Here is a 23,361-nt window from a genome sequence, read left to right as displayed (position 1 = left end):
ATGCCAAAATAAAAAACTATGTATTGATATGGTTAGGACTTGTTTAACTCTGTGATAATAATCACTCAATCGGTTAAATATTTGATTTGCATGTTCCTGGAACGAGTAGAAGACAAAGACTAAATAGGCCTGATGGGCGACGATTAGGTAGAATATGTTTTTAAGGAGATTTCTGTTATTACATTGCTCGTCCTGATAGTAGACCGACGAATCCCGTTATTTATAAAAAGTTACCCTACGTAAATGGCCTAGCTAACAATATAATCAAGCTGCTGAGTGAAATTTCCAAAATTAAAATACCATATCCAATTATATTTTATTCTCAAAGTTTAAAGATCAGTCATCGCTTCTAAATCAGAGTCATTTCATTTACCAACTTTCTTATCTCAAATATGATGGGTAGTATAGGAGCTCCTTCCAATATCAGTTGGCCAACCTATGGAATTTGCAGTTTACGTCTATTACCATAAACAAAATTATACTCTGAATGTTTTTATAGATTCCCATATTAATTAATATGGCATTTTTATTAATATTTAGTAAAAACATTACCCTTATGGTTTTTTATTTATTTTGAACAATAAAAAAATATTATACTAAACCCTGGCTATGCATTCACTTTTGTCAACATAGCTTGATTTTTGCATAATTGGAAAAATGACATCAAAACAATAATATTGTCAGTTAAAGTCAAATGTATTTTGTAGTATTGTAAAGCTTTTTGCCGTTTGTGGATTGTACAATGGGTCGACGTAAAGTTATCGATGGGAAAATTTGTTCAATCATTATTAGATTTTTTAATTCTGGAAAATCCAATTCGGAAATCGCGAATACGTTGCAATTGTCATGCTATAGTATAAGAATTATAGTCAGAAGATACCAAACTACAGGTTCGGTCGTCACAAAACCTAGAAATGTACGAAAAAGTAAAATAACCGAAGCAGATCGAAGGGCATTAAGATGCATAAAAGTGAAAAACCGACGAACAAATTGTAATGAAATGCAAAACCTTTATATATAAACTAGGTTTTAATACACAAGAAATTAGCATTGTTTTGTTTGAATGAATAACATGACAATTACATATGACATTAACTAAAACTAAGATGACAAATGACAAACACAGTCCACAGACCACAGGACATTCACCCCAACTTTATTTTTGAACAAAGTCTTTAAGGTAAGCAGGAGTGTTTCTTTCCCTGGTACCTCTTCTAATAAGACTGTCTTTATTTTCTTCCTTTAAAACACTTTCAATATTACCTTGATCTTTAAGAACGTTAACAGGAGAAATATTTGGATTTTCCTCACATATACTTAATCTAGGGCTTGGTGGATCTTTGATAAACTGTTCATTAGAAACCTCAGATTCCAATCCACTAACAGTCCAGTAGAGATGCATCTCCTCGTGGTGCAAGTTGTCTTAAGGCTACTGTTGTTTCTTTACCATCTTCACGTCTAACAACAGCATAGTTTGGATTTACTTCAATTAGCTGTACTTCTTCAACGAGGGGTTCATATTTAGATTGCCTCACATTTTTTTTCATAAATACTTTTCCGGGGGTTATCAACCATGAAGGAAGCGCAGCTCCATTTATAGCTTTTCTGGAATGATGAAACATTCGCTCATGAGGGGTACTGTTTGTAGATGTACACAAAAGAGAACGAATTGAACGAAGAGCTATCTCAACTACTTCTTTCCACTGTTCAGTTTTTAAATGTTTAGATTTTAAAGCAAGAGAAATAGTTTTCCATATAATTCAATTATATCTTTCTGTCTGGCCATTGCCTTCAGGATTGTAAGATGTTGTTCGGCTTGTAGGTATTCCTTGTGAATGGAGAAATGTTTTGACTTCTTGAGACATAAATGCCCCCCCTTGATCTGAATGGATATAACTAGGCATTCCAAATAAAGAGAATAAGTTTGTAAGACGCTTGTTTGCGCTTTTATTCTTGTTGTCTAAAATTTAAAATCACAAAAGTGATTGTAAAACAGAGAATAATTCTGGTGCAGTAACACACCATTCCAACACAACAGGATATACATTTAATTTATTCGATGACAAGATACTGGATGTAGAAAACAACTATTTGAATTTATTTAATTCTTCTTCAGGACATCTGAGAAACAATGATTATATTAGTAAGTAAATACTTATCCCTTTCTTTCCAGGACGTCGTAATTGTGTGGGTCCTATTAACACGTTAAATATAAATCAAAACTTTACTTTTTCGCACTAATAGTTGATATCTATTATCAGCTTTATAGCACGTGATTCATTTAGTTCCCACGTTTACGTTGGAATTCAAGATTGCAATACTAGCTTTATTGTTTTTCTATATTTTTGCAAACTGTGATGGCGAATAAAGGAAGGTTTTACTTAAAACTAATTTAAACAGGGCTTTGAATGTAAAGATATTTAGAAAACGCATTGTTTTACATGATAAGCTGAAAAATATTTCTTTCAAATAAGTTTTTTTTTCAAATGCGCGTACTTTGAGGCGGTATCACAAATGTTACCACTGGGAGCCAACAAGCACAAAAAAGCAGAGGTCAGTACGGTCATGTTTTTGCTTTTTGTGAAGTCTAATAGAGCACTGAACGTGGAAAACCTTGCAGCCAATCCAAATGGGGTGTATGAACTCCTTGATGAACTAGAGTCATATTTTGAAGTAGAAAGCGTTAATGACGATGCATTTTTTGCCCTTCAAATGACTCTTTACAGGAAGATAAAGATTTGGAAAGCAGTAAAAATAACGATGAAGTGCTTAGAGCTAGGCACCAGCCAAGAAAAGTCTACACTAGCTCCAAAATGGGTGAAGTAACCATCTTAAGGTAAAGAAATTCCTTTTTAGTTCTAATAGCACTTTATGATTTGTGGAACAAAAAAAAAGAGGAAATCTAAATTATGAAGATGCTCCTCTGCATGAAAGATATACGCCGCTACCTTATGAGGGCAAAGATTTGATGGACTTGATCACTGGCCGGTTTGATCACATGAAGATCAGAAAAATCCTAACAGTTGTCTAGAATCCTGTCAATCCTATCAAAGTTGATAAAGAATCCAATGAATTAAGTGCAACAAATACTTATTATGTTTGCAGAAAAATCAAAATTGCTTTAAAAACTTATATATTAAGTAATTTTGTCACCTAAGGCAAAACATTTTCAAAATTTTTCATTTGTTATAACACTTGTGCTAGTATCATATTGATTCCCATATTACACAATCGTGAGCGTCCCTGAAATGTTGTTCAACGTCAATTTTGGTTTCTAAGAAAAATCAGGATTTCTAATATAGCATAAGTACTATGGTAAAATTTTGCAAATCAAAAAAATTCAACAAAGTTTAGGCTTGGGAGCGTAAGGGATATAAAGCTGACCTGCTGTAGTACCGATGGTATAGCTAATGAGAGATATGCAAATAATCCAGCTGACTACAATACAAACGGTGTAGAATAAACTGCTTAAAGATAAGGGAAAAAAACTAAATAAAGTAAATAGGTTTAATAGCTAACGCTTACCGTCACTAACATGATCTATTGAAGCCTCATGCCATTCTTCTGGCGAAGCAACAATATTTGGACGATGAATAGATGAATGTGGTGACTGATCGTCATCGATGTCGTCATCAGGTGCAACAGTTATTTGAAATCCAGGACTTGGTGTTGTAACCCCCCTTCTTCCTTGAAGAAAAGGAGTTGGGTAATTCCCTCCTTCTACATCAGCTTCTTCATCTTTTGTTTTCTTTAGATTTTCTGGTAGTCTATAATGAGTTTTTCCTCTTGATCTAATAACGCTACTGCGTTTTGTTGTTTTATCTAGGTAATCTTGGTTGTAGGTAGGTTTACGTTGTGATGTTCGTGTTCTACTTCTAATTCTAGGCTTTGGAGTTTCCGTTTCTATTTGAACTTCCTTACTGGTTGTATATTTCGGCACAATTTCTCCTACAAATCGAACAGTTGAAGTATCAGTATTAATACTGCTTAGAGGTACTTGGTAGTCTTCTCTGTGTTGACTGGGCGTCTGGTACGTATATATTCTCGGTGGAGGTGGTATTGTAGTTACTTCGACTTTACTCTCTGGTGGGGGTCCAAAGTCTGGTTGCTGGAAAAATCCATAAAATTCTTCTTCTTCTTCCTTTACTACTGGCCTAGAAGTAGTTAATCGCCTTGTTGCAACTTTTTCTGTTGTAGTTGATGTAACTCTGGGCCTATCTCTAATTCTTCCACGGACTTTTACTTTCGGAATATCTTCTCCTTCATACTGTTGATAAGTCTCAACAGGATGGGTAACTTGAACATTTAATATAGGTTTTGATGTAGAAGCTGTGTTTTCATACTGTATAATTGGCCGACCAGAAGTAACTAGAACTTTGGAATATTCCTCATCAATGATTGGCTTTTCTTCTCTTTGATTTATGGTCTGATCATACTGCATGTAGGATTCAGATCCATCTGGATGGGTGCGGATATTGACGGGCGCCTCAGAGCTTGGGGCTTCATGAATCTAAAATAAAATTGTATTAGAGCTAAACAAAAAATGTTTGATCGGGTTAACTAACGACTAGTACAAAATACGGAAAATATTTATTAAACCTTTGTAAAATGGCTAATGGCCAAAATTAGAAAATTGAATAGGCAATAAAAAGAAAGAAATTAAAAACTTTAAACTAAAAACTATTACTGGAACACTTTATTGGTCAAATTGTGTCAAACACGTCACAGTGTACCGCCTTTGGTACCTAATAATACAAAGTCAATGCCAAGACCGTCGCCTCGAAATCCGTTAACTTAGTGTTCGCAGTCTGTTATATCACAGAATACACCACCCAACAAGTAGCGAAAGCTTTGTTGGTACCTTTGATGTTCGTAGGAAAGAAATTTCGGAGGGAGACTGACAGTTACACTACTTAGATATACTAACAAAAGTAATTAAAAAGTCGTTCAAAATAGTAGTAAAATTATAGTTACACTGAGAAACAAAGTAATTATTAAACGTGGTACCAACAAACAACACAATAAAATCCTCCTTTTCGTGCAATCATCACAATGAGTGTATTACAAAAATATGTATAACAGTATTATTCGTTTTTTTACTATTGAACAACACACACGAAATAACACTTCCCAATACGTAAACAAACTTCAGTTTTTATAGGTTGACAGATAAACTATTTAGAACATGGCGGATTCGCACATGCGCAAAGAAATTTGGATTGCGAAAAAGTCCTTCGTTTCGCTTTTTATAATACAGATATAATATCTAGTTTTAAATACAGTGCCGAGAATTTCTCGAAACAGTAACAAAGCAGTATTCTTTAAAAAAATTTATCCCTGTAAATTTAGCATATCCATTTTATAAGGAAGAATTCGGACCAAGGCCATATTTTATTGCGGAATTTATTACGAAAAGAAAAAAATAATGCTGTGACCGTTTCCAAGAAACAGTAAGTATGCTAACGATAGCATAGCATGGCTATATCTCGGCAAGAAAAAGGGCTACAGGTCCCATCTTGGAGGCATATTTCATTGCTAATTAATTGCTGTTCATTTGTAGCTTAGACTAGGCGGGATCTGTAGAAATTCAGACCATAATGGACATTTTCCATAGGAAGCTATTTTTTGGCTGGAATCCCTTCAGGATGTGCCCAATATCGATAATCACGATATGCGCCAGTCGCAAACCCTGTGCTAAATTTTTTATTTAACAAAATCTGAAAACAATTAAAAAATTCTCATTTTTTTGCTCCTATTTTCGTTTATAATTCGGAAAATATTGGCCCTAGAGAAAAAATTATGACAAGTTAAAAGTTTCGTTATTCAATTTTACACAATATTTCGTTAGCTAGAAATTGAAAATTTAATGTTTGTTGTTGAAAAAATAGCAATAATTGGAAAAAAAAGGTACAAAAAAATGAAGTTAATCCTTTAAATGTTTTCGACTTTCTAAACTTGACTTACAAGCTCCACATTTCGCCTAGAAAAACTTTTTAATATGTTTAAAACGTGTGCTAAATTTTGTTAAGATCGGTCGGATAGGTTTTACATAATAATTTTGCAATCCAGCCTACTGGAAAAAAATCGCAAATTTTCAAATTTATAGTAGGCCCTAAATAAAGCTCTCAGATAGTTGCAAATTTTTTTTTACATATAAAGGAAGGCTCAAACTTTCAAACGCTTTTTGTAAAATTCAAATCGGTTCACTAGGAAAGCCTAGAAAATTTTTTAAAGTTTTAAATATTTTTTAGGCTTATAAACAAATTGAATAACTTTACGAGCTTTTTTTTTTTTTTTTTTTTTTTTTTTATTTCAACTTTAACGTGCTCGGCTACTATGGCCACTTACACAGGTACTATAACATGAATTTTCATTACACAAACATTAAGTGTTACATTAAGAATATGTTACAATAATACGGAATAATAATAATATGTTATACAATGTCTAAATTAAAATCTAATTATATTTTTTGATATAAGTGTTCATCTCTAAGGAATTGTAGCACAGCTTTTATTTGGTCAGGGTTGTTTAGGATACCTCGTACTTCACTTTTGAGTTTGTATTGTAATCTTCTGGCCAAATGTTGATGGCATTCAGTGAGAATATGTTTGATTGTCAAATATGATTGGCAGATTTGACAGGAGGGACGGATGCTAGAGGACATTAGGTAGCCGTGTGTGAGTTTTGAATGTCCTATCCGAAGTCGTCTTATCACAATGAGATCTCGTCTTGAGAGGGCTGAATAGTCAAATGTAGGCTGACTGGGTATTGACGGTTGTATTTCGTGCAAGATCGAACGGTTAGAGTTCCAATGCTGCTGCCAAAGGAGTCTGGTTCTTCTTTTAATATATGATTTTAGGTCCTTACAAATTTGAATTTTATCGGTGATTTCAGGTAATGCTGTAGCAAGTTTAGCATAGTGATCTGCAGTTTCATTGCCTTCTATATCAATATGTGATGGCAGCCAGATTATGGTAACTGTTATGTTTTGGGACAAGATAATTTGGTAAGAGTCTAGGATCTTTTGGACGATTGGATGATCAGTAAATATATTTTTGATAGAATAGATTGATGCTAAAGAATCTGTGCATATGGCAACCTGCTTATTAGGTGGAGATATATGGTTAAAAGCTTGCAATATACTAAATAATTCGCCAGTATGAACGCTGCTGATGGCTGGTATAAGTGATGACTTAATTAGTGAATGAGAGGTTGTAACAGAACAGCCTACTCCTGTGTCATTTTTTGAGGCATCCGTGTATAATATTAGGTCGTATTTATTTGTATCTATAATGTCTTTAAATGCATTTATAATGATCTCTTTCGGATGTTTATTTTTATCGAAGTTGGTGAGCGAGGTGTTAAATTTGGGCGTGGACATGATCCAAGGAGGAGATGGAGGGAGATAAAGAGGAAGGGTATGTGTAAGAGAGATATCATTAAGTGTCTGTGCTAAAATTAGTGGAATAGGTTTTATTGGTGGTAAGAAATTGGTATTGTGTAAATTATACGTGGACATTACAAATAAGGGATGCACTGGATTAGAGGGGTTAGCTGATACCGATGCTGCATAAGAGAGTAGCAGTTGTTTTCGTCTTATACAAAGAGGAGGTTCGTTAGCTTCGCAATAAAGATTATCTACAGGACTAGATCGAAAAGCGCCAATACAAAGACGAAGGGCTGTGTTGTGAATTGAGTTTAGAAGGTTAATATATGTTTTGGAGGCGGATATATATATGTGACAACCATAATCTAGTTTGGAGCGTATTAGTGATCTGTATATTTTAAGAAGTGAGTTTTCGTCAGATCCCCAATAATGATGTGATAGAGTTTTTATTATGTTTAGTCTTATGCTCGTTTCTCTTTTTATTGCAAATATATGTTGCTTCCAAGTTAGTCGTGAGTCAAACGTTAATCCGAGAATTTTGCATTGTTTAACAACAGGAAGAGGGACATTGTTGATCAAAATAAGTGGAGATGGAGAAGGGGGACGTCTACTAAAGTTTATAATTTTAGATTTTACATTGGATAAAGATAACCCCATGTCACTAGTTTTTTTTAAAAGTGTGTCAACAGCAGTTTGAATAAGCTTCGAGGTGGTAGAAGAGTTTTGTCCATGACAGTAAATTACTAGGTCATCAGCATACATGATATGTTTAATAGGGGAAATGAGGTGAGAGCATAAATCACTTATTGCTAGATTAAAAAGTGTAGGACTTAGTACCGATCCCTGAGGTACGCCATCAGTTTGAGTATAAGTAGAAGATAAAATACCGTTGACAGAGACTCTGAACGATCTAGAAGATAGAAAATTTCGTATGAAGTTAAATATATTACCATTAATATTAAGAAGGATAAGTTTGTTTAATATATATTGCCTACTTATAGTGTCAAAAGCACCTTCAATATCAAATATGGCAGCTACGACTTCTTGTCTTTTGTTTAAGGCCTCTGATATATGAGTTTGGAGGATTACAAGGTTGTCTTGGGTTGAACGGTTCTGACGAAATCCTGACTGTTCACTAGCAAATATCTTATGTTTTTCAATGAACCATAGGAGTCTTTTATTAATCATTTTTTCGAATATTTTGCACATCGTACAAGTTAGTGATATAGGTCTATAAGAGGTGGCCAAGGAACGTTCTAGGTTAGGCTTTTTAATAGGTATTACGATAGAGGTTTGCCATTGATTGGGAAATTGGTTAGATGACCAGATTAAATTATACATCTCAAGTATTTTGAGTAGGCTACAGTTTGAGAGCTTTTTGATTAATATGTAAGGAATGTCGTCAGGACCAGCGGCATTGTTTTTACAAGTTTGAATAACTGATACTAGTTCTTCAAAAAGAAAGGGAGAATTAAGATGTGTGATGTCCATTATTGTTTCGGGTGAGGAACAGGGTGGGGTGTTGGGTAATGGTTTTCGTAAGGAGGCATCTATTTTACTTTTGAATTTAGTATCGAAGTGCGTTGCTAGGGTTTCACCGATTTCTCGATTGTCAGTGATTGTAGTGTTATTTACAGCAATACTAGAGATTTTGAGGTTGGTGTTGTTTCCTTGGATTTGCCTAATCTTTTTCCAGAGGTCCGCCGGATTGGTGTTTGAATTAATAGAGGATACATATTCTCTCCAAGATGATTTTTTACTTTGTTTTATAATAAATCGGGCTTTGGCTCTAGTTTTCTTTAGTTCAATAAGATTCTCCAGATTTTTGTTTTTACGGTAATTTTTAAGAGCTAATTTTTGTTGTTCTGTTGCAGTTTGGCAAGATGTATTCCACCAAGGTACTGCCTTTCTTTTATGGGAAATACTATTTTTGCCTATGTGCAAATTTGCAGCTTTAAGTATGGAATCTGTGATTAATAATAGATTATTGTTAATATTGTCGGATAGGGATAGAGAAGGTAAGGTGTTATCTGTTTGTGAAGTATAGTCTATCCAGTCGGCATTTTTTAGCCGCCAGAAGTTTCTGGTTATAGTTTGTTCATGGTTGGAAATATCAGATGATACAAATATTGGAAAGTGGTTGCTGTCATATAGATCATCGGAAGTTTTCCAAGTTAGTGAAGTATATGTTTTTGGGTCGCTAAAACTAAGATCTATCGCCGAAAATGTGCCAGAGGAAAAGTTCAGATGCGTATTAGAGCCTGTATTTAGTAGACAGGAGCCTGTGCAATTGATAACGTTTTCTATAGTTTTACCTTTGCCATTAGTATGGTTTGACCCCCACATAAAGTTATGAGCATTGAAGTCACCTACTAGAATATATGGAACGGGGAGCTGATATATAAGATTTAGAATTTCAATTTCTTTAAGGGGGTAGTTAGGAGGAATGTAAACACTGCATATCGTAAGTTTATTAGGACACCAAGTAGTTACGGCGATAGCCTCGAGTTCGGTGGTGATGAGAAGATGGGATGAATATATTTCACTTGAAATAAAAATAGATGTCCCACCACTGGCTCTGTCACAATTAGTTCTGATATAATGATATCCTTCGAACTTTTTTAGTGTGGGAAGCTTAGATATTTTTGAGTTCGTTTCTTGTAGACATATGATATCGGGTTGTTTTTCTGTCACTAGTTGTTGGATTCTTTCAATACGGGGAAAGAACCCATCGCAGTTCCATTGGATTAAATTGAAGGTGAATCTTGAGTTGAAGGGGTAAGGGGCAACTGAGATGGTTGTTCTGGCTGTTGGGAGATAAGGATTTTGGTTTCATCATCGGTTAGGAGTTCAGATGAGACGCTGATATTATCAGAGTCATCTGAGTTTAGCTGTCTCTTGATTTTCTTTTGAAGTCTCGTAAGTCGATTTTTAAGGGATCTTTCCTTAGTTTCTGAATGGAGAACTGTTATGTCTTGTAATAGTCCTTCAATATTTGACGTAAAAACAAAAGCTTCATTAAGTGGACTAGGATTACCATGTGTATTTTCTAGGAAAGCAATAAACTGAGTCTCGGTCAAAGTTAAACCAGATGGATTATTTTTATAAATGGCCGCTACGGATTGTAGTGAACTAGCTGTTAGATTATGTTCCTCTGATTTTGTAGTTTTTGCTTTTTTCTTGTGAGGTTTGGAGATAGTGTTTGTGTTTGTGGATAACGGAGGAAGCATTTGGTTAGACGATGGTTCGGGTGTACTTGCTGAAGATAATAGAGAAGGAATATCAGAATTGCTGTCTGTTGATATAGCTCTTTTTTGTCCTTGTGTGGGTGGAATTGATGGGTGTATAGTTTCAGTATCTATTTCAGTGTGAGTTTCTGTGCAATTTAAAGTAGTTAGGTCTGATTGAACAGGAGTGTTTACGTCAGAAATTATATCAGTAATTTCAGATGTAGAGGGCTCTAGATGGGGTAGTTCAGTTTGAGAAAAAGTAGTTGGATTATTGGTACATGAGTCAGCGGTATGTCCGACCTCTTTACATAAAAAACAATGCAATTTATCCGTAGAAATAAATATTCTATAAGGTGTGTTTTCGTATGTAATAACGAAGTTTCTATCTATTGAAAAGTTCTCTTTATCGGGGATAATATACGTTACTCTTCGGAAGCTCATTATGTGTGCATAACCTTCTCCGAGTGCACCACATTTCACAAATGACACAGGAGAGACCAGCTGTAATCCAATATCTTTAAGGGCTTTCTCAATTATGGAATGTGGAATTGAAGGAGATACGTTAGATATAAGAAGGCGTTTAGCTGGGGTGATAAGTCTTCTGATGGGAACTACTGTAGAGTTGATAGAGATATTTTGATGTGTTTTTAGAAGGTTATCGACAACTGTAGGCGAGGAAAGATAAATACAGATGCGGTTATTTGGAATACGTGATGCAAAGGTAATGTTTTTTGGGATAACAATGTCCCCTATAGCTTTAACATAGTCAAATAAAACAGTATTTGGAATAGCGTGCATTAAAATGGCTTGCTCCTTACGTGGGAAAGTAGGAGGTGGAGGTTTGGATAAAGTAGCAGCGACATATGATTTTGTGGGGAGGACTTGTGGAGTTGTGAGGTTTTGATTTGAGTTCATTTTTGTGAGTGTTCCTGGATACCAAAAACACTTCACTTAATTTTTAGTATTGCAACAGTCGTCCTATTAGGACACTGTGGATAAAATAATAGGAATATAACAGTTACCTGTATCTGCAGTTTTACTTCAGTTGAATATAATAATATTATAGTCCAATAATAATTGCTTTTTCCATAACACACAAAATAATTCGAATTATCACATCACAAGGTAATGTTTACTCGTTGGCTACATCAATGGGAATTTTGAATACTAATTAATTGTAATATAACTATTAAATACTGTTTAATATACACACAATTATTAAAAATTAATAGGAGAACTTTTAATTATCAAGTTTAACTTTGACAGTTATTTGACAGATGTTGACTTTACGAGCTTTAAACATATCAATTTCAAAATTTATAAGGTTGTGATACAACCTCTGCATTTTTTTATCAAGGAAAAAGCAAAATTGTTAAATTGTTTTCAACAAATAATGATATATCGCAAGAAGTAACCATTTTTAATGAAAAAAGTGCCACTAAGGAAGAAATTAAACGCAGCGGATGTAAAATTATATCGGCATTGTATATGGGCCACTCAAAGTGCGATTTTACATTAGATAAAATTGGCTACTTGTGCTTTAAAAAAGGTTGCAAAAACAAAAATTTTCAATTGTCCATGCTGCCACCAACATAATCTGCAGCTGAGCAACATTTGAGCTCTTTGTACAAAAACATGCAGTTGTATCACACATGGTCTCAAATGTTGACTATTGTCTTCACTGCAATGGCCAGACATGTAAAAATATTGAACACAGTAAAATATTGGAAGAAGTTGAACGAGATATGGATATGGAGTCGATGGATTCCTTAGATTTTCTAGAGGCACAAGATAAAGCTACAGATGAAGGAGAAGAAACATTAAATTTACAGATCGAGGATGAAGATATTGAAATGAAAAATGAAGGTTTTGAGGAAGAAATAAGACCTAAAGATTCTTGTTCTTCCAAAAAAAGAAAAAGACTTAAAACAAAATTATTGAAGATTTACAACCAGTAGACCGAATGTATGTTTTTAAAGAAGCGTATTTTAATGTTCTTTAAGTGTATAAAGTTTGAAATTGATATGTTTAAAGCTCGTAAAGTTATTCAATTTGTTTATAAGCCTAATATATATATAAAAAATTTTTAAAACTTTAAAAAATTTTCTAGGCTCTCCTAGTGAACCGATTTGAATTTTACAAAAAGCGTCTGAAAGTTTCAGCCTTCCTTTATGTGTAAAAAAATTTGCAACTATCTAAAGGCCTTATTTAGGGCTTACTATAAATTTGAAAATTTGCGATTTTTTTCCAGTAGGCTGGATTGCAAAATTATTATGTAAAACCTATCCGACCGATCTTAACAAAACATATCATAACAAAATTTAGCACACGTTTTAAACATATTAAAAGGTTTTTCTAGGCGGAATATGGAGCTTGTAAGTCAAGTTTAGAAAGTCGGAAACATTTAAAGGATTAACTTCATTTTTTTTGTACTTTTTTTCCAATTATTGCTATTTTTTCAACACTAACGAAATATTGCGTAAAATTGAATAAAGAAACTTTTAACTTCTTATAATTTTTTCTCTAGGATCAATATTTTCCGAATTATAAACGAAAATCGGAGCAAAAAAATGAGAAATTTTCAATTGTTTTCAGATTTTGTTAAATAAAAAATTTATCACAGGGTTTGCGACTGGCGCATATCATGATTATCGATATTGGGCACATCCTGAAGGGATTCCAGCAAAAAATAGCTTCCTATAGAAAATGTCCAATCCAAAACAGATCCCGCCTAGACTAAGCTGTAGATTTAAAGTTTCTAGCAATATTATACAAGAAACCCAAAACATTTGTAAAATATTACGTCAAGATCACATCTCAAATTAAAAATAGCAAAATACTCACAAATGATTAACACCTACCTCGTTTTCAGTAGTTATTAATCTCTCAGTAATTGAATTTGGGGTGGTACGTCCTCGTGTTCTAAACCTCTGTTTAGTACTGGTACTTCTTGTGCTATATTCAACATCCGGAGTGTGCCTTGTTCGTTCTGTAGTTACTCTCGAATACTGTGTTGGACGTCGTCTTGACGATGGTCTTCTAGTAGTACTATTTTCGCTGTATTTATTTCCTCCTCTAGTTCGACTACGCACACGGCTAGTGGTAGTAGTTTCAATAGGTCTTTCAGTAGTTGCCACGGTGCTTACGATTATTCTTTCAGTGGTTGGTAAATACGACGGGCCGGTGTAAGCGTTGTTGGTTGTAGTGGGAACTAATAAGTTAGGAACAAGTAATGATCGTACTGACGGGTCTTCTAGCGGATTGGTGTACTCTTGTTGATTTTCTTTACTTTCGTTAACATCCTGAGTGTATTGTTCTTGTTTATTATAGGTCTGCTCTTCAGTATATTGCGGTTGGGTGTTGTACTCTTTCTCTTCATTATATCGCTGCTTGTTATTGTACTCTTTCTGCTCATTATATTGTTGCTGTTTGATATAGTCACCATTTGTTGGTATTGAATATTGATTAGAATGTGGATCTACCTCAAACTGTCCTTGCTGTTCATATTTGGGAATTGACTCTTTAGAATCAACATGCAAAATTTGCTGATCCATTAATTGTTGGTTTAATGTATAAGTATATTCTTTTTCAGGGGCTTCCGTGTATACATTTTGTTTTGTATTTAAACTATAAACATTAGATGGTATGTTTTCGATTTCGCTAACTGAACCAGATGAATATTGTTGACTTTGAGCAGGTGTTGGAACTGGTTCAACGTGTTTGGTTTGTGCAATGTATCGAACGCTTGATGGTGTTGAAAATCGAGGTGTAGGTTTTTCCCTTACATCAAAATCTTCTAGTACAGTATATTGTTCTTCTTCAGGTGCTAAAGTTGTAGTAGTTGTTGTTGGTGGACGAGTTCTAACTCTACCTCGTGTCTTTGTCGGCCTTACAGTAGTTTCAACATAGCTGTCTCTTAAAATTGTCGCCGGGGTACTTGAGAATCTATGAAGTTCTGGGTCAAATTTATAATCATTGTCCCCATTTAGGTTTTGGGCGGGACGAGTTTTGTAAGTATTTTGATTTTTAACTCTCGGTTTTTCCTCTAATTGTGTGTTTATTTGGTGCAATTCAAATTCGTTTATGGCAAGTTCCAATGGATTAACATCTGGTAGGTGAGGTTTAGGTTGTTGTTCTTCGGAATAATTGTTAACACCATCTCTAGTTGGTGACAAATTATGTATTTCTGCTTTAGGTTTAATATTGACAATCTGTTCTTGCGTTCTTTGTTGATTTATGTCAAAAGTAGTTGAAATTGGTTCGTATTGAACGGGGAGTTCTGTTCCTTTTTTGTTGTCCCTATTGTTAGAATACTGTTCATTATATGAGGGCACATATGTTGGGATTTTGTCTTCTTGAATGTATTGTTCTTGATTAACTACTTGCCTGCTAGGTATATCATATTTGATAGGATCTGTAATTTTTACGTTATAGGTATTTAGATTATTGGGATTAGTTTTTGGTGTTGTACCTGTTGCTATTTCGTCTATATAAGAATATTGGAATGAAGGTACCGTATTCTTTTCTTTAGATGATACATCAGGACCTTTAACATTAACGTGTGGATTTTTAGATTGACTGTATTCATTTGAAATCTGCTGATTGTAGTTAGCATTAGCAAAATCGTATGCCTTGTTTTGATCATTTACTGAAAATTGAAGTAGTTGTGGTTGAGAAGAGGGAGTAAATGATTCTGAATTGTAGTAAGTTTGTGCAAGATAAGGTTGTGGACTTAATGTGTTAAAAGAAGGTTTAGCGGTAGTTGGACTATTTTTAATTTGCTGCTGTATATTTATGTTGTTAAGATGACTGGGTCTTACAGTGGATCTTTTATCATGCAAATCATCTTTGATAGCAATTACTACGGATCCAACATGAGGTGCAGGGAGCGGAATTTTTGAAAATCCGGGAGGAGTCTTAAAGCTTAAAGGAGCCACAAAAAATGGTAGCGATTCAATATTTTTGTTAATTCTGTTACCGTCAATATTGTTAAGATATGGAAGAGGAAATTTTGAATAATCTGGTGCTTCTAGTGTTGAAGGTCCTATAAATATTTCTGGAGAGTTCGGTTGAATAGTATCTTGAACTGCAATTGATTTGGCACTTTTTAATACTTCAAGCACGTCGGATATTTCCACTTGCTGTTTTTCGCCCTCTACGTAAACTGCTAGAGGAGGCTGATGAGGCTTTCTCTTTTTAATTGATTTGGGCGTTGTTGACACTTGAAGTAAGAGGGGATCTCCAAGTTGAATTTGTTCCTGTAGTTTCGTTGCCTGCAGTGCTTGCTGTATAAAATCTTGTTCAATAGCAGCGAGGCGGTGTTGTTTGTCGAGTAGATTTTCGTATCTGGGGGATTCGATCTAAAATAATATTATTTATAACTAAGTTTTTGTATATTTTTCAAAAAGCTTTCTTCAAAAAAATTATAATCAGTAGTACAAATAAATTGTACTTATAAAAATGACCTTATAATAAAGTAATGTAAAGTCGTTTTTTTTTATAGTTATTAAAATAGATACTAAGTACTTGGATAGTTATCGGTAGATAACAAAAGAATAACAAAAAACAAGCTACACAAAAATTCTATATAGCCAACAAATAAGTATCTGATAACAAAAGGAAACATAGTAACTAAGAAGGCAACGTAAATATTAAGAAAAACCAAACTTATATAAAAAAAAAATAATTTGACAAGGAGTGCAAAGAAGCAATATATAACAAAAATAGAGCATACCTAAAGAAAAATCAAGCAGGATGCACAAGAAGTGGAAACGAGGAATACCGGACCAGCAGAGTATGGGACACTTGGGAGTGGGAAAATTTTTCGGACCGTGGGAAAAAGCGGCATCCTTTAATGTGCCGCCAGGTACGTGGCAGGTATGAAAGGTGAGCGTGGGAACTTTTCGGCATCCGTTGATGTTTCCCACTGTCCCGTTCTTCCAATGGGAACGAAATACTGACGTCACAAGATGGCGGCTTCTAAATGTCATGCCAACTTTTATTTCTTTCTCGTCTATCAACTGTCGATTCGTCTTCTCGCCGATAGCTTTCACGTCTTATTTTCAACTATACTTTCGACAAAAAGACACTATGACGTATCATCTTTCCGTCTGTCACGTGTTGTAATATACAGGGTGGAGTCAAAAAGTCAGTCGCTAAAAATGATTTTAGCGAATAGAATAAAACGATATGGACAATCAGCGGATATTACATCATAACTCAGCACGATTAGGGATGGGATAAGCAACATTATTTAGGATCTGGGATAAGCAATATTCTTAGAGGTAGGGGATAAGTGGGGACCGGTCACTGCACTTTAGCATAAAAATGAAATTGTTAACATAGAAAAAGCGTTTAATGCATATTGTCGATGTAAAATCATAAGATTAATTACGAGTTGAAATATGCCGTCGATAGGAAAGTTCCTACGCCTATCTGTCACACCTGCCAAGTGATATACCTACCCACCTGACCACGTACCATACCTGCCTACTTGAGCACATGCCACACCTGACGGCACATCAAAGGATGCCGTCGATAAGAAAGTTCTCACGCTCACCTGTAACACCTGTCACGTGCCACAACTGCACATCTGGCCTCGTTTTCTCACGGTCAGAAAAATTTTCCCACCCTCAAGTGTCTCATACCCTGCTCGGACCCTGAGAAGTGAAGTAAAAAGATTACTTAGAAGAAAAGAGGCCATTTGAGGAAAAGCAGTTAGAAAGCATAGGACTAAGAAATCAAAACGAAACTCGAAAATTCTTCAGACATCTATACAAAAGGAGCAGGGAGTTTAAGTTAAGAATAGGGAGCTGTAAGGATGATGATAAAGAGAATTATCCTAAACAATACGACTTCAATCTTGAACAGATGCATAGTGGGGATAATGGGAAAATACCAGGCCCTATTCACTTCAGAAAAATCAACAATTGACCGTATTCCTTTACGAGTAATAAGATATATCCTGGAAAAAACAGAGTTTAACATTAAAACGCATCACCTATTCATCGACCTCAAGGCCGCGTACTATATTGTCAAGAGAACAGTGCTATTTTGGCACTTAAAAAAATAAATTGAATATTTCATTATCAATAACAACACGACAAAAAAATTAACATAAAACAACTAGAACAGAGAAGACTATTAAGCCTTTAAGACCTGTATAGTTCAAAGTGTTATATTCGAACAACTTTAACAAGATTCATAGATACATAGTACCAAAAAATACTGACCTGTCTATAAACTGTCTGAGTATCCTGAGGAACAGGTTGATCATCTTTCAAGTTTTCCAGTGGAACATACACCAACTGTACAGATTCCTTAGCCCCATCATTTTTTTCTGTAGGTACACCAGAATTTTCTATGTTAGCAGGAACTGGTTGATTTGGTATACCTCCATTTTGATTTAAATACACATTTTGATTATTCTGGGTTCCAATAATCTCACTTGGGTTTTGATATATAACTTTATTCTCTTGGTTTCCCACTGTTTTGCTTGGAACTTGATAAAAAACTGGATTGGCACCATTTGTGTTTTGGATTTGGATATTTCCTATTAACTCCTGGTTTATAGAATATGGATTAATTGTTTGATAAAAATTAGTATTATTAATCGGGAGGTTATATTGTCCATAATTACTCTGTATATTTGGTAAAGGCAATCGCTCTCGAACAACAGCTTGAGCATTAGGGACATAGTGCTGCAGTGAAGGAGCTCGGTATACATTTACTGTAGGCGGTTGTTGATAATTTGGGAGTTGTACCTCTTGTTTTGGATAATACTGGAACTTCGGACCACCTATAATAAAACAACATATATATTGGTCGAATATCGCTAAAGTACCAACATAAAAATATTTTGTAACAACACAAATATTAACAATAGAGAAAGAAAATTAGTAATAAATAAAAAATGCTGTTTATTGTGAAATTTCAGCAGCTACCACATAATAAACACTAACAATGTAAAAACATGTTTCTGAATATTTGTACTTTTAATGCCTTCTTCGGTATTTTTCCAGTCCGATAGCACTTTTTTCCAGGCTATTTTAACTGGGCGAAAAAATGCCCCGTCCAGAGGCTGAGTTCAGTGTATGCTATTGGGGGGTAAACAAATTAGGCTTACTTGGTTTTCTCGACATAATTTGAGCGAATGAACTGTCAAATGAGAAGAAAGGTTGTCGCATATTATAATTTTTTTTCCTTCTAATTTTCTTAGCCTAGGTATCAGTTAAAGCTCCAGCCAATCAGTAAATATATTGCTATCAAACCACCCAGAAGAACTAGCGTTATATCGACATCTTTTTGGCCCATTTTCTCTCCACGTGGTCCACATCTTGCTGGCTCGATAAACAATATATGGAGGCAACAGTTCTCCAGCCGCATTTCCTGCAAACTTGACGGAAATTGATGTCTTGCGATGCATTTCGAATCAATTCAGGATACTTGCAACCTTTCTTCACAAGTACCCTCTTTTTCCTGGATCATCCGTAAGGCGTGTTTCGTCAAAATTCCATATGTTCCTTGAAGGTACCTCTTATATTTCGGTCGTTAAATTTTCAAAGTAGCTCCTTATCATTGTCTCATTTACTGCAGCTCTCGTACGCTTGACATTCTCAGCGAAGCGTCGGGATATACCTGGATGTCTGTTAATAAACGATTTGGTCCATTCTAGACCAGGCAAATTATTCTGAATAATCCTAACTTCCCTACCACATATGTCCCAATAATCTTTATTAATGTGACGCAATTCTGTTGTATCTACAGGAAAGCCAAACTGTCCCAATACAACAATACACTGAACAAAATCTTCTTCTTGTAAAGAAAATATGGGCTGTTTTCCAGGTTTCCTTAGGAATCTTCCTTTAAGTTTATTTAAAATTGTTCTTCTTGATATGTTTTACTTTTTCTCTGCTTCTCGGTGTGAAATTTCTCCCGCTTTTATTGCATTTAAACACTCCTACAATATCTTCTCTGCAGTGTAGTCGGCATATATTCTTGATCCAGGCTTTCTAATGTAGTTTCTGGGCACGTCTGAAACAAAAATAAGATCACTTTCTTATAATATATTGATTTAGGTCATGAATATTTGTATTATAAAAGCTGATAAATAATGACCAAAGAAAATTACATATTTTGGGGTTACTTTAACTCGGAGCAAAGTAGACCCAAAAACGTGTTTCGGGGTTACTTTGCTCCAGTCTCATGGAGCAAAGTAACCCTAACAACGTGTTTTGGGTATACTTTGCGCCGGGGAAAACTAACCTCAAAATTGTTAAATTTTGCATAGCAAAATATTAGATATTATATCGGTTTGAACTAATACGTAGGCTTTTAGAATATTTTTTTGAGGTTAACAGCAAGAATACAATTCACTACCAACTTAGCAATACTTACTTGTAAGATATTAAACGAAATCTTCACTAAATACCAATTTTTTTGCGTTGGGTATTTTGCGCATATTTCTAGTAGGTAATTAAAATAAACTTTTTTTCGTAATGGGGCAAAGTAACACCGGAGGGCGCAAAGTAACCCCGGTTTACGGTATACAAACAAAATACAATAATTGTTCTCATTAAAATTACAAATGTAAAAGTCCTTGGGTTTTCTGTTAGAAATATTAAAATGTAAATTAAACATTTATCAATTATGTATTATATTAATTCGCTTTGTATTCAGTTATGTTTTGAGAACACTAATTACTTCTTGTATTCAAAGTAGACACGCGGGTATTGTCCTACAAAGTGTTTATTGCTTTTGTTCTCTATACTTAATCACTAATGTAATACCGACCGACTATATAATATGACGCAACAAATGCAGGCAGACAGATTGGTAAAACATAGGCGTGTAATCTATTAAAAAGGGATATATTCTATTTCTTTAACATATTAGTCAGAATAGACAGAATTATTAATAATTTATTTAATCATATTGGAGACAAATCAAATCACACTTAGTCTAATCCTATTAGAGACATATTGTTTTGAAGATATTTTCTTGTGGCAATTGCTAAGCTATTTTCTTACAATAAGCGTTTCTTACAATAAGGGAAAAGGACAATAGCGGTTGTTCGACCATTTATGTCAGCGGTCGGGGAACTTTTTTAATCATTACCCCAAAATATTTTGGTGTACCGTAATTTGGGGTAACTTGAGACGATGGGATTACTTGAGACAATTTGTAGACACTATTATTTTTCGTCGATTTGGCATCCCGGTTAATACTGTTAGTGTTGTTTTGATAGCAAAAGGTAGCTAACGTGTGGTTTGTTGACCGTTAGTAATTAAATTCTGTTGTCTTATCTAAGGTAAGTTGATAATTTTTTTAATAAACATCAACTTTAAAATTGCCAAATTTCATGTAGTACATAACTTATATAATAATTCTATGACTAATATCCGAAAACAAGCAATTGTTGTAGAAAACGTAACCTCTAATATTAATATTGGTGTGCCGTAAATTTCATTGCGGCGTTGCCAAGTTTATGGCTGCTATAAAATATGAATTCTCAGCCTGACCTTGGTTGGTCAACTTGAGACAACTGTCTCAAGTTACCCCACCACAAATTAGATACTATAAAAACTAGTTTCTAACCTACCTACTTACTTATCTACTTACCTTTTTTTCATTATTGTTTCAGGCTCAGGTATGGTTCGAACGCAAAAAAGAATTTTGGGATCTAGAAAATACCGAAATTTTTCGGAGGAGCAACTTCATAAAGCAGTTGAAGCTGTTAGGTCCGGGATTTCTTTGAGGAAAGCCGAAGAAAAGTTTGGAATACCACGATGTTCTATAAATAGAGCAATAAATGGAAAGAACGCAGGAAAGGTTGGTAGACCATTTGTTTTAAATGAAGTTGACCAAAATGCTTTAGTGATGTGTCTATGTTCAGCTGGGGATTGGGGCTTTCCTCTCACACTATACGATATTAGACTTATTGTCAAAGCATTCCTCGACCGTTCTGGAAGAAATGAACATAATTTAAAAACAACATGCCAGGTAGAGATTTTGTCATGTCTTTCTTGAAGCGTCACCAGAACACTTTGAGTAATAAAATGTGCCAAAACATAAAGAGATATCGAGCCAAAGTCGACCATAACGCCATAAATATTTACTTTGATGAGTTAAATCAGTCAATGGAGGGCGTTCTTTCTCATTCTGTCATTAATTATGATGAAACAAATATGACAGACGATCCTGGTCGTAAAAAAGTTGTTGTTAGAAGAGGGTGTCGACATCCTGAAAGGATTATTGATTTTTCTAAGTCAAGTACGTCTGTAATGTTTGCCGCTGCCGGAGACGGGACACTTCTCCCTCCATATGTAACATACACAGCTGAGAATCTTTATAATACCTGGACCGAACATGGCCCTAAGGGGACAGTTTATAATAGAAGTAAGAGTGGCTGGTTCACTTTCGAGATATTCGAAGATTGGTTTCGAAAAATTGCCTTGCCTTATTTCTCGAAACTAGATAAGGATGAGAAAAAAGTAATGATTGGGGATAATTTGGCGAGCCATATATCCCCATATATAATAAAGGAATGTAAAAAAACAACATAATCTTCATCCTACTTCCCCCAAATAGCCCTGGACTTACTCAGCCGTTAGATGTCGCATTTTTCCGCCCACTTAAAATTAAGTGTCATGAAACTTTAGATTCTTGGAAAACAAAAAATCGTGGAACTATGCCAAAAGATACATTTCCTCGTTTATTAAAAAAATGTCTGGAGGCAATGGGAGAGAAAAATCTTTCACAAAACGTAATAAATGGATTTAAAGGAGCAGGGTTAATTCCACTAAATCGAGGAGAAGTCTTGAAGAGGCTTCCCAGTAAACAGGCAGTAGAGGATGGCAAAGAAAGTGAGAATACCGTTGCCTGGGTAACTACATTTTAAGAATATTTAGAAGAAAGTAGAAGGAAAAAGACATATGGTTTAAGAAAATAAAAAAAAAAAAGAAATTGAATGTTCCTGCTGCTAGAGGAATCTGTGAAGAGGATATAATAATTTTGGAAGACAAACCAAAGCTAGAAAAAAAGAAAAGAAGCCAATTAATGGAAAAAAATATAGAAAAACCATCATCTAGTAAGAAAAGGCAAAAAACAAGTAAAGTAATTATGTCTAGTGAAAATGACGAAGACAGTTGCAATGAGGTTGTATTTGACGACAGTTCAGATGATGATTGGGATTCATTTCAAGCAAAACAGATTGACAATATTACTGAAGAGACTAATGACCAGGATAATATTTACTCTCATCAAGATAAACATCCTCTGCAGCCAATAACTAAACAAGTTGGATGCTTTGTCATAGTTAGTTATGACTCAAATTTTTATCCTGGGGTAATTGAAAAGATTGACGGTAAAGGCTCAATAATAAGTGCAATGACAAAGACTTCACGGGAAAACTGGAAATGGCCCAAACCTAAGGATGAACTGTATTATTGCTGGCAGGACATTGTAGGTGGTATTAAACCGCCTAAAGCCCTAAAGAACCGAGGTATTTTTTCAGTACCCGAACTAAAATTGCTGTAATTAATTGTTTTTAAATAAAAGTTTTGAGCTCTCTGTCTTTTTTATTAACCCAAAAAAATATTCTGAATGTCTCAATTTAACATAACACTTTATAATTATATTTTCGGTGTACTAAGTTACCCTATCAATGCGTAATTTGAGTCACTTTTTGAATTTATACGACTGTCTCAAGTTACCCCATTCTAGTGTGTAACTTGAGACAGA

At 34.6% G+C, this 23,361-nt stretch overlaps 1 protein-coding gene across 1 annotated transcript in view; it reads right to left on the bottom strand.

Annotated features, from left to right (window-relative positions):
• LOC140442046 (uncharacterized) overlaps positions 1-23,361 on the bottom strand; it is a 54,648-nt gene that overhangs the window by 5,296 nt on the left and 25,991 nt on the right. Inside the window, exons 3-5 of the mRNA XM_072533092.1 lie at positions 17,853-18,418; positions 13,482-15,980; positions 3,526-4,510 (exon numbers count right to left, since the gene is read on the bottom strand). Coding sequence (XP_072389193.1) covers positions 3,526-4,510; positions 13,482-15,980; positions 17,853-18,418 — 4,050 coding nt within the window. The remainder of the gene's footprint in view (positions 1-3,525; positions 4,511-13,481; positions 15,981-17,852; positions 18,419-23,361) is intronic.

This window comes from Diabrotica undecimpunctata, chromosome 5, assembly GCF_040954645.1.
Source record: "Diabrotica undecimpunctata isolate CICGRU chromosome 5, icDiaUnde3, whole genome shotgun sequence".
In the NCBI taxonomy this organism is placed as follows: Eukaryota; Metazoa; Arthropoda; class Insecta; order Coleoptera; family Chrysomelidae; genus Diabrotica; species Diabrotica undecimpunctata.
The sequence above is the reverse complement of the archived record's forward strand: the minus strand, read 5'-3'. Positions and strand labels throughout refer to the sequence as shown.